Source organism: Oncorhynchus clarkii, chromosome 22, assembly GCF_045791955.1.
Source record: "Oncorhynchus clarkii lewisi isolate Uvic-CL-2024 chromosome 22, UVic_Ocla_1.0, whole genome shotgun sequence".
Taxonomy (NCBI): Eukaryota; Metazoa; Chordata; class Actinopteri; order Salmoniformes; family Salmonidae; genus Oncorhynchus; species Oncorhynchus clarkii.
In genome coordinates, this window is record NC_092168.1 from 49,956,426 (window position 1) to 49,968,925 (window position 12,500).

The 12,500-nt window shown below is 46.2% G+C and overlaps 1 protein-coding gene across 3 annotated transcripts in view; it reads left to right on the forward strand.

The window, feature by feature from the left end:
- The window catches only part of LOC139380991 (neuropilin-2-like), a 184,271-nt gene that overhangs the window by 74,893 nt on the left and 96,878 nt on the right, over positions 1–12,500 (forward strand). For all 3 annotated transcript variants that reach the window (XM_071124210.1, XM_071124212.1, XM_071124211.1), the window contains exons 5-6: positions 7,648–7,803; positions 8,480–8,649. In XM_071124210.1, coding sequence (XP_070980311.1) covers positions 7,648–7,803; positions 8,480–8,649 — 326 coding nt within the window. The remainder of the gene's footprint in view (positions 1–7,647; positions 7,804–8,479; positions 8,650–12,500) is intronic.

Consider the following 12,500-nt stretch of genomic DNA (forward strand, 5'->3'; position numbering starts at 1 on the left):
GTGATCCCCTGGCATCTCTTGGCAGCTCCTCTAGTGATCCCCTGGCAGCTCTTGGCAGCTCCTCTAGTCATCACCTGACAGCTCCTCTAGTGATAGCCTGGCAGCTCCTCTAGTGAACCCCTGGCAGCTCCTCTAGTGATCCCCTGGCAGCTCCTCTAGTGATCCCCTGGCAGCTCCTCTAGTGACCCCTGGCAGCTCATGGCAGCTCCTCTAGTGGTCCCCTGGCAGCTCCTCTAGTGATCCCCTGGCAGCTCCTCTAGTGATCTCCTGGCGGCTCCTGGCAGCTCCTCTAGTGATCCCCTGGCAGCTCCTCTAGTGATCCCCTGGCAGCTCCTCTAGTGATCCCCTGGCATCTCTTGGCAGCTCCTCTAGTGATCCCCTGGCAGCTCTTGGCAGCTCCTCTAGTCATCACCTGGCAGCTCCTCTAGTGATAGCCTGGCAGCTCCTCTAGTGAACCCCTGGCAGCTCCTCTAGTGATCCCCTGGCAGCTCCTCTAGTGAACCCTGGCAGCTCCTCTAGTGATCCCCTTGCAGCTCCTCTAGTGACCCCTGGCAGCTCATGGCAGCTCCTCTAGTGGTCCCCTGGCAGCTCCTCTAGTGATCCCCTGGCAGCTCCTCTAGTGACCGCTGGCAGCTCATGGCAGCTCCTCTAGTGGTCCCGTGGCATTTCCTCTAGTGGTCCCCTGGCAGCTCCTCTAGTGATCCCCTGGCAGCTCCTCTAGTGATCCCCTAGCAGCTCCTCTAGTGGTACCCTGGCAGCTCCTCTAGTGATCCCCTGGTAGCTCCTGGCAGCTCCTCTAATGATCCCCTGGCAGCTCCTCTAGTGATCCCCTGGCAGCTCCTCTAGTGATCCCCTGGCATCTCTTGGCAGCTCCTCTAGTGATCCCCTGGCAGCTCTTGGCAGCTCCTCTAGTCATCACCTGACAGCTCCTCTAGTGATAGCCTGGCAGCTCCTCTAGTGAACCCCTGGCAGCTCCTCTAGTGATCCCCTGGCAGCTCCTCTAGTGATCCCCTGGCAGCTCCTCTAGTGACCCCTGGCAGCTCATGGCAGCTCCTCTAGTGGTCCCCTGGCAGCTCCTCTAGTGATCCCCTGGCAGCTCCTCTAGTGATCTCCTGGCGGCTCCTGGCAGCTCCTCTAGTGATCCCCTGGCAGCTCCTCTAGTGATCCCCTGGCAGCTCCTCTAGTGATCCCCTGGCATCTCTTGGCAGCTCCTCTAGTGATCCCTGGCAGCTCTTGGCAGCTCCTCTAGTCATCACCTGACAGCTCCTCTAGTGATAACCTGGCAGCTCGTCTAGTGAACCCCTGGCAGCTCCTCTAGTGATCCCCTGGCAGCTCCTCTAGTGATCCCCTGGCATCTCCTCTAGTTACTCCTGGCAGCTCATGGCAGCTCCTCTAGTGGTCCCCTGGCAGCTCCTCTAGTGATCCCCTGGCAGCTCCTCTAGTGACCCCTGGCAGCTCATGGCAGCTCCTCTAGTGGTCCCGGGGCAGTTCCTCTAGTGGTCCCCTGGCAGCTCCTCTAGTGATCCCCTGGCAGCTCCTCTAGTGATCCCCTAGCAGCTCCTCTAGTGGTCCCCTGGCAGCTCCTCTAGTAATCCCCTGGCAGCTCCTCTAGTGATCCCCTGGCAGATCCTCTAATGATCCCCTGGCAGCTCCTGGCAGCTCCTCTAGTGATCCCCTGGCAGCTCCTCTAGTGATCCCCTGGCAGCTCCTCTAGTGGTCCCCTGGCAGCTCCTCTAGTGAAGCTCTGGCAGCTCCTCTAGTGATCCCCTGGCAGCTCCTCTAGTGATCCCCTGGCAGCTCCTCTAGTGATCCCCTGGCAGCTCCTCTAGTGATCTCCTGGCGGCTCCTGGCAGCTCCTCTAGTGAACCCCTGGCAGCTCTTGGCAGCTCCTCTAGTGATCCCCTGGCAGCTCTTGGCAGCTCCTCTAGTCATCACCTGGCAGCTCCTCTAGTGATCCCCTGGCAGCTCCTCTAGTGATCCCCTGGCAGCTCCTGTAGTGATCCCCTGGCATCTCCTGGCAGCTCCTCTAGTGATCCCCTGGCAGCTCCTGTAGTGATCCCCTGGCATCTCCTGGCAGCTCCTCTAGTGATCCCCTGGCAGCTCTTGGCAGCTCCTCTAGTCATCACCTGGCAGCTCCTCTAGTGATAGCCTGGCAGCTCCTCTAGTGAACCCCTGGCAGCTCCTCTAGTGATCCCCTGGCAGCTCCTCTAGTGAACCCTGGCAGCTCCTCTAGTGATCCCCTTGCAGCTCCTCTAGTGACCCCTGGCAGCTCATGGCAGCTCCTCTAGTGGTCCCCTGGCAGCTCCTCTAGTGATCCCCTGGCAGCTCCTCTAGTGACCCCTGGCAGCTCATGGCAGCTCCTCTAGTGGTCCCGTGGCAGTTCCTCTAGTGGTCCCCTGGCAGCTCCTCTAGTGATCCCCTGGCAGCTCCTCTAGTGATCCCCTAGCAGCTCCTCTAGTGGTCCCCTGGCAGCTCCTCTAGTGATCCCCTGGTAGCTCCTGGCAGCTCCTCTAATGATCCCCTGGCAGCTCCTCTAGTGATCCCCTGGCAGCTCCTCTAGTGATCCCCTGGCATCTCTTGGCAGCTCCTCTAGTGATCCCCTGGCAGCTCTTGGCAGCTCCTCTAGTCATCACCTGACAGCTCCTCTAGTGATAGCCTGGCAGCTCCTCTAGTGAACCCCTGGCAGCTCCTCTAGTGATCCCCTGGCAGCTCCTCTAGTGATCCCCTGGCATCTCCTCTAGTGACCCCTGGCAGCTCATGGCAGCTCCTCTAGTGGTCCCCTGGCAGCTCCTCTAGTGATCCCCTGGCAGCTCCTCTAGTGACCCCTGGCAGCTCCTGGCAGCTCCTCTAATGATCCCCTGGCAGCTCCTCTAGTGATCCCCTGGCAGCTCCTCTAGTGATCCCCTGGCATCTCTTGGCAGCTCCTCTAGTGATCCCTGGCAGCTCTTGGCAGCTCCTCTAGTCATCACCTGACAGCTCCTCTAGTGATAGCCTGGCAGCTCGTCTAGTGAACCCCTGGCAGCTCCTCTAGTGATCCCCTGGCAGCTCCTCTAGTTACTCCTGGCAGCTCATGGCTGCTCCTCTAGTGGTCCCCTGGCAGCTCCTCTAGTGATACCCTGGCAGCTCCTCTAGTGACCCCTGGCAGCTCATGGCAGCTCCTCTAGTGGTCCCGGGGCAGTTCCTCTAGTGGTCCCCTGGCAGCTCCTCTAGTGATCCCCTGGCAGCTCCTCTAGTGATCCCCTAGCAGCTCCTCTAGTGGTCCCCTGGCAGCTCCTCTAGTGATCCCCTGGCAGCTCCTCTAGTGATCCCCAGGCATCTCTTGGCAGCTCCTCTAGTGATCCCCTGGCAGCTCTTGGCAGCTCCTCTAGTCATCACCTGGCAGCTCCTCTAGTGATAGCCTGGCAGCTCCTCTAGTGAACCCCTGGCAGCTCCTCTAGTGATCCCCTGGCAGCTCTTCTAGTGATCCTCTGGCAGCTCCTCTAGTGATCCCCTGGCAGCTCTTGGCAGCTCCTCTAGTGACCCCCTGGCATCTCTTGGCAGCTCCTCTAGTCAATACCTGGCAGCTCCTCTAGTGATCCCCTGGCAGCTCCTCTAGTGATCCCCTGGCAGCTCCTCTAGTGATCCCCTGGATCTCCTGGCAGCTCCTCTCGTGATCCCCTGGCATCTCTTGGCAGCTCCTCTAGTCAGCACCTGGCAGCTCCTCTAGTGGTCCCCTGCCAGCTCCTCTAGTGAACCCATGGCAGCTCCTCTAGTGATCCCCTGTCAGCTCCTCTAGTGATCCCCTGGCAGCTCCTCTAGTGATCCCCTGGCAGCTCCTCTAGTGACCCCTGGCAGCTCCTGGCTGCTCCTCTAGTGATCCCCTGGCAGCTCCTCTAGTGATCCCCTGGCAGCTCCTCTAGTGATACCCTGGCAGCTCCTCTAGTGACCCCTGGCAGCTCATGGCAGCTCCTCTAGTGGTCCCCTGGCAGTTCCTCTAGTGGTCCCCTGGCAGCTCCTCTAGTGATCCCCTGGCAGCTCCTCTAGTGATCCCCTAGCAGCTCCTCTAGTGATCCCCTAGCAGCTCCTCTAGTGAGCCCCTGGCAGCTCCTGGCAGCTCCTCTAGTGACCTTCTGGTTCATCATGAGGAGTGGCAACGCTTCTTTCTAGGTGGAGGGTAGGAAACTGGCAGGGCAGAGACTGTTTCTTTCTAGGTGGAGGGTAGTCTTGATCTGGTAATGCTCATGTGTATTGATATGATAATGTACCTCTAGTATTGATATGATAATGTCCCTCTAGCCTTTATATGGCAATGTCCCTCTAGTCTTGATATGATAATGTACCTCTAGTATTGGCACGGTAATGTACTTATAGTATTGATATGGTAATGTACTTCTAGTATTGATATGGTAATGTACTTCTAGTATTGATATGATAATGTCCCTCTAGTCTTGATATGGTAATGGCATGTGTATTGATATGATAATGTCTCTCTAGTCTTGATATGATAATGTCCCTCTAGAATTGATATGATAATGTCCCCCTTGTATTGATATGATAATGTACCTCTAGTATTGATATGATAATGTCCCTCTAGCCTTTATATGGCAATGTCCCTCTAGTCTTGATATGATAATGGACCTCTAGTATTGACACGGTAATGTACTTCTAGTATTGATATGGTAATGTACTTCTAGTATTGATATGGTAATGTACTTCTAGTATTGATATGATAATGTCCCTCTAGTCTTGATATGGTAATGTCATGTGTATTGATATAATAATGTCCCTCTAGTCTTGATATGGTAATGGCATGTGTATTGATATGATAATGTCTCTCTAGTCTTGATATGATAATGTCCCTCTAGAATTGATATGATAATGTCCCCCTAGTATTGATATGATAATGTCCATCTAGCCTTTATATGGTAATGTTATGTGTATTGATATGGTAATGTCTCTCTAGTCTTGATATGATAATGCCCATCTAGTCTTGATATGATAATGTACCTCTAGTATTGATATGATAGTGTCCCTCTAGCCTTTATATGGCAATGTCCCTCTAGTCTTGACATGGTAATGTACCTCTAGTATTGACATGGTAATGTACTTCTAGTATTGATATGGTAATGTACTTCCAGTATTGATATGGTAATGTACTTCTAGTCTTGATATGGTAATGGCATGTGTATTGATATGATAATGTCTCTCTTGTCTTGCTATGATAATGTCCCTCTAGAAGTGATATGATAATGTCCCCCTAGTATTGATATGATAATGTCCATCTAGCCTTTATATGGTAATGTTATGTGTATTGATATGGAAATTCTCTCTAGTCTTGAAATGGTAATGTCCCTCTAGTATTGATATTATAATGTCCCTCTAGTCTTGATATGGTAATGTCATGTGTATTGATATGATAATGTCCCTCTAGTATTGATATGATAATGTCCCTCTAGTCTTGCTATGGTAATGTCATGTGCATTGATATGATAATTCCCCTCTAGTCTTGATATGATAATGTCCCTCTAGTATTGATATGATAATGTCCCTCTAGTCTTGATATGGTAATGCCCTGTGTATTGATATGGTAATGTTTATGTGTATTGATATGGTAATGTCCATCTAGTCTTGATATAGTAATGGCAGGCATATTGATATGGTAATGCCATGTGTATTGATATGGTAATGTCATGTGTATTGATATGATAATGTCCCTCTAGTATTGATATGATAATGTCCCTCTAGTCTTGATATGGTAATATCCCTCTAGTCTTGATATGGTAATGTCCTGTGTATTGATATGGTAATGTTCCTGCATATTGATATGGTAATGTTCCTGTGTATTGATATGATAATGTCCATCTAGTCTTGATATAGTAATGGCAGGCATATTGATATGGTAATGCCCTGTGTATTGATATTGTAATGTACTGTGTATTGATATGGTAATGTCCTGTGTATTGATATGTAAATGTTCATGTGTATTGATATGGTAATGTCCTGTGTATTGATATGATAATGTCCATCTAGTCTTGATATAGTAATGGCAGGCACATTGATATGATAATGCCCTGTGTATTGATATTGTAATGCACTGTGTATTGATATGGTAATGTCCTGTGTATTGATATGGTAATGTTAATGTGTATTGATATGGTAATGGCATGTGTATTGATATGGTAATGTTAATGTGTATTGATATGGTAATGTCATGTGTATTGATATTGTAATGTACTGTGTATTGATATGGTAATGTCCTGTGTATTGATATGGTAATGTTCAGTTCAGCCCTATCAACAAATAATTATTTATCCTATTTGCTCAAGAGGCCTATTTCATATATCCAACCACTCCAAAAACAAGGAAAAATCTATATTTCTGAATGATTGCTTTTCCTCGTTTACCTTGTCTTCCGTACCTGGGAGTCAGAGAGAGAAGGAGAGAGTGAGAAAGTGAGAGAAAGAAAGAAAGACAGAGAGAGCTACAAGATGAATGTATTAGTCCCAGAAACCCCGGCTCATAGCCCTTCTTACCGCCCTCCCGCACCCCCTACTCCCTCCCACCCTCCTTCCACCTTAGAATCCTAAATCACTCAGCTGTTGACACACAAAGTCCTGGAATTAAGAGGTGGAAGAGAAATAGAATGAGAAGAGCGTAAGAAACGGGGATGAATCACTTTGGATCAAGGGAATGGAGGGAAAGAAAGCGCGTCTGATCCAAGGGGTGGAGGAGTGAAGACGAGGGACGGAGAGAACAGAGAGAACAGAGAGAACACCTCACCCCTCGTTAAACCCAAATGACTTCTCACGTGATATTAGATCAAGGCATAAGAGAGATAGACGGATTAAATAAAGAGATGGAGCTGAGACATCCCATTGTTTCCCAGTGGAATCTCTCTATAGCCTGCCCCGCGTGCTGAGAAAGACAGGATTGATCTTTTTACATGCCGTACTTGTAATTTCCAGTGTTGTTTTGCCCCAGCTAAGTGTTGTTGATCTGTTCATAATTTGGCTGGTTGAGAATTCATCCGGGTCAGTAACCTTGTTGGACATTATGAGGGTGCTGACGTTAGGGCAAAGGCTACTAATGCTGATTTGTGTGTTGTGTTATGTTATCTAATTCTATGCTATGTTATGTTATGATGTGTTATGTTATGCTATGTTATGTTATGTTATGCTATGCTATGCTATGTTATGCTATGCTATGTTATGCTATGTTATGTTATGCTATGCTATGTTATGCTATGCTATGTTATGTTATGTTGTGTTATGTTATGCTATGTTATGCTATGTTATGTTATGTTATGCTATGTTATGCTATGTTATGTTATGTTATGCTATGTTATGTTATGCAATGTTATGTTATGTTATGCTATGTTATGTTATGCTATGTTATGTTATGCTATGTTATGCTATGTTATGCTATGCTATGTTATGTTATGCTATGCTATGCTATGCTATGCTATGCTATGTTATGTTATGCTATGTTATGCTATGTTATGTTATGCTGTGTTATGTTATGCTATGCTATGCTATGTTATGTTATGTTATGTTATGTTGCATTACGTTACATTATATTATCTTATATTAGGCTATATTACGTTATGTACATATGTCACATAATGTCATGTTCCTAATGGTGGTCTCCGGTTTGTGTATGTGTTTGCAGTGGGGCCTCTGATAGGACGTTACTGTGGAACTAAGATCCCTCCTGAAATCACATCATCTACAGGTATCCTGTCTCTGTCCTTCCACACGGACATGGCCGTGGCCAAAGATGGCTTCTCTGCTCGCTACAACATGACACACAAAGAAGTCAGCGACAGTAAGTACTGCTGTGTGTGTGTGTGTGTGTGTGTGTTTGTGTGTGTGTGTGTGTGTGTGTGTGTTTATTGATCCTTCTCTCTTCAGTTCTGTATCTGACTGTCTACCTGTCATTGATCGATTGGTTGATTGATTGGTCCACCTCTCATTGATTGATTGGTTGATTGATTTGTCCACCTCTCATTGATTGATTGATTTGTCCACCTGTCATTGATTGATTGGTTGATTGATTGGTCCACCTCTCATTGATTGATTGATTGGTCCACCTCTCATTGATTGATTTGTTCATTGATTGGTTCATTGATTGCTTGATTGATTGGGCCACCTGTCATAGATTGATTGCTTGATTGATTGGTCCACCTCTCATTGATTGATTGGTTGATTGATTTGTCCACCTGTCATTGATTGATTGGTTTATTGATTGGTCCACCTCTCATTGATTGATTGGTTGATTGATTGGTCCACCTCTCATTGATTGATGCGTTGATTGATTGGGCCACCTGTCATTGATTGATTCATTGATTGCTTGATTGATTGATTGGTCCACCTCTCATTGATTGATTGGTTGATTGATTGGTTAATTGATTGCTTGATTGATTGGGCCACCTGTCATTGATTGATTGATTAATTGATTGCTTGATTGATTGATTGATTGGTCCACCGTTCTCCTCCACCAGCCTTCCATTGCAGTAACGCGTTAGGTCTGGAGTCAGGGAAGATCTCTGACGACCAGATCACTGCCTCCTCTTCCTTCTATGACAACACATGGTTGCCACGGCAGGCCCGCCTTAACAACGGCAACAACGCGTGGACACCCAACGAGGACAGCAGCAAGGAGTACATCCAGGTGAGACTCCATATTTAACAACTGTGTTAAAAGTGCCTCGTGTCTCGTCTATCACAGGTCGTGTGGACAGAAATGGAATCTCATTCTCGTTCAGGGAGTGTAGATTCAGTCCAATGCAGATCAACGACCTGTGATAGACTTTTAAAGGTAGTTAACCCAAATGTTTGCAGAGATCAAGAGATCAAGTTGGAATCACCTTTTGAAGTAACAGGTTTATCTGTTTGAATCTCAGTCTTTTGGCTGAGGACTTGAGAAACAGACAGACGTTAAGTTTCTCCATGAGTCAGAATATACATACATAGACGCAACATTAATAGTGGCTTCATACCTACAATGTGGTAAAATGTGGTATGATGTGGTATGATGTGGCATGATGTGGTACTATGTGGTATGATGTGGTACTATGTGGTGCGATGTGGTTTGATGTGGTACAGATGATCTATAGACCATCTGTAGACCATCTATAGACCATCTATAGGCCATCTATAGACCATCTATAGACCATCTATAGACCATCTATAGACCATCTATAGGCCATCTATAGACCATCTATAGACCATCGATAGGCCATCTATAGACCATCTATAGACCATCTGTAGACCATCTATAGACCATCTATAGGCCATCTATAGACCATCTATAGACCATCTATAGACCATCTATAGACCATCTGTAGACCATCTATAGACCATCTATAGACCATCTATAGACCATCAATAGGCCATCTATAGACCATCTATAGACCATCTGTAGACCATCTATAGACCATCTGTAGACCATCTATAGACCATCTATAGACCATCTATAGACCTTCTATAGACCATCTGTAGACCATCTATAGACCATCTATAGACCATCTATAGACCATCTGTAGACCATCTGTAGACCATCTATAGACCATCTATAGGCCATCTATAGACCATCTATAGACCATCTATAGACCATCAATAGGCCATCTATAGACCATCTATAGACCATCTGTAGACCATCTATAGACCATCTGTAGACCATCTATAGACCATCTATAGACCATCTATAGACCATCTGTAGATCATCTGTAGACCATCTATAGACCATCTGTAGACCATCTGTAGACCATCTGTAGACCATCTATAGACCATCTGTAGACCATCTGTAGACCATCTATAGATCATCTATAGACCATCTATAGGCCATCTGTAGACCATCTATAGACCATCTATAGACCATTTATAGACAATCTCCCATTCACGTTGCTGTCTGGCTGAGTTACAACAAGCGTATCACAACCATGAGAGCACTCTGAGGACAGGACACACACACACACACACACACACACACACACACACACACATTCACACACACACGGCAATAACCATAAGGTAGGAGACAAGGACTTTTGGCATCAGTGACAGTGACAGTGACAGACATGTCTCTAAATCGTGGTGGCCTTCTCTGTTGCCAAGCCGGAAGACAGGAAGGGCCTAGTTTAAGGCCAGCACGTCCAGGAAGAGCTCCGACGCTTGAGGCACGCTGCCAGGGTTCCTATAGCAGAGATAGCAGGTGGTGACAGGAGGGACATTGGGTTTCAGAAGCACCAATTGTCGTTACCTTTATCGGTGTGCTACTCCCAGCTGAGCCTCCTATTTGGCCTTTCCTCTCTCTCCCCACATAGGGGCCAATGGCTGTGTGGCATCCTCCTCTCTCTCTCTCTCTCTCTCTCTCTCCCCAGATTGGGGCCAATGGCTGTGTGGCATCCTCCTCTCTCTCTCTCTCTCTCTCTCTCTCTCTCTCTCTCTCTCCCCAGATTGGGGCCAATGGCTGTGTGGCATCCTCCTCTCTCTCTCTCTCTCTCTCTCTCTCTCCTCTCTCTCTCTCCTCTCTCTCTCTCTCCATCCTGCGTTCTTTCTCCTTTCCTTCTTCTCTTGGTACTCTCAAACAAAATATTCCAAAGACATGGTCTAATATCTATAAATCTATAACAGGTTGTACAAGTTGTTTTACTTGATGTAAATCATATTTGTTGGTCTGTGGTGTGTAATGAGGAGCAACCAGACACTGTACTTGACACATTTATGAAAGTCAATTGCTTATTCCAATTGCTAATAAGAACGCACCCATTAACAAAATGACTGTAGAAACTGTTAAATCCCCGTGGATTTATGAGAAATGGAAAAATTGTACCGTTGAGAGGGATGAGGCAAAAGGAATGGCAAATAAGTCTGGCTGCAGAACCGATTAGCAAAACGACACAACCGATTGGCCAACGTACTGCAAACTGAGAAATCATGTGACTAAACAGAATAAAAAGAAGGAGAAACTATGAAACAAGGATAAATGACATAAAGAATGATAGTAAAAAGCTTTGGAGCACCTTCAATGACATTTTGGGCAAAAAGGCAAACTCATCTTCATCATTCATTGTTATAATTTTAATCAGATGGCTCATTCATCACAAAACCCACTGATATTACCAAATACTTTAATGATTTTTTCATTGGCAAGATTATCCAATTTAGGCATAACATGCCAGCACCAAACGTACACACTACACATCCAAATATATCTGACTCAATTATGAAAGACAAGCATAGTGATTTTGAATTTCGTAAAGTGACCAATCAGCTTGTTACCAACCCTTAGTAAACTGACCAGATACGATGTTATTTTACAGTAAACAAATTGACAACAGACTTTCAGCATGCTTATAGAGAAGGACACTCAACAAGCACAACACTTACACAAATAACTGATGATTGGCTGAGAGAAATTGATGATAAAAAGATTATGGGGGCTGTTTTGTATGACTTCAGTGCAGCTTTTGACATTATTGATCATAGTCTGCTGCTGGAAAAAAACGTTGTTATGTATGTTATGGCTTTACACCCCCTGCTATAATGTGGATGAAGAGTTACTTGTCTAACAGAACACAGAGGGTGTTCTTTAATGGAAGCCTCTCCAACAGAATTCAGGTAGAATCAGGAGTTCCCCAGGGAAGATGTCTAAGCCCATTATTATTACAAAATGTTACTAATGGCATGCTTCTGGCTTTGAGTAAAGCCAGTGTGTCTATGTGTGTGGCTGACTCAACACTATATACGTCAGCTACTAAAGCGACTGAAATGACTGCAACACTTAACAAAGAGCTGCAGTTAGTTTCAGAATGGGTGGCAAGGAGTAAATTAGACCTTATTATTTATAAATCTAAAACATTGTATTTGGGACAAATCATTCACTAAACCCTAAACCTCAACTAAAATCTTGTAATAAATAATGTGGAAATTGAGCACGTTGTCATCTTCAAAACATATTGATACAACAGTAGCTAAGATGGGGAGACGTGGGGAGACGTTTGTCCATAATAAAGTGATGCTCTACCTTCTTCCTACAGGCCCTAGTTTCTACCTTCTTAACAACACTATCAACAAGGCAGGTCCTACAGGTCCTAGTTTCTACCTTCTTAACAACACTATCAACAAGGCAGGTCCTACAGGCCCTAGTTTCTACCTTCTTAACAGCACTATCAACAAGGCAGGTCCTACAGGTCCTAGTTTCTACCTTCTTAACAACACTATCAACAAGGCAGGTCCTACAGGCCCTAGTTTCTACCTTCTTAACAGCACTATCAACAAGGCAGCTCCTACAGGCCCTAGTTTCTACCTTCTTAACAACACTATCAACAAGGCAGGTCCTACAGGCCCTAGTTTCTACCTTCTTAACAGCACTATCAACAAGGCAGGTCCTCCAGGTCCTAGTTTCTACCTTAACAACACTATCAACAAGGCAGGTCCTACAGGCCCTAGTTTCTACCTTCTTAACAGCACTATCAACAAGGCAGGTCCTACAGGCCCTAGTTTCTACCTTCTTAACAA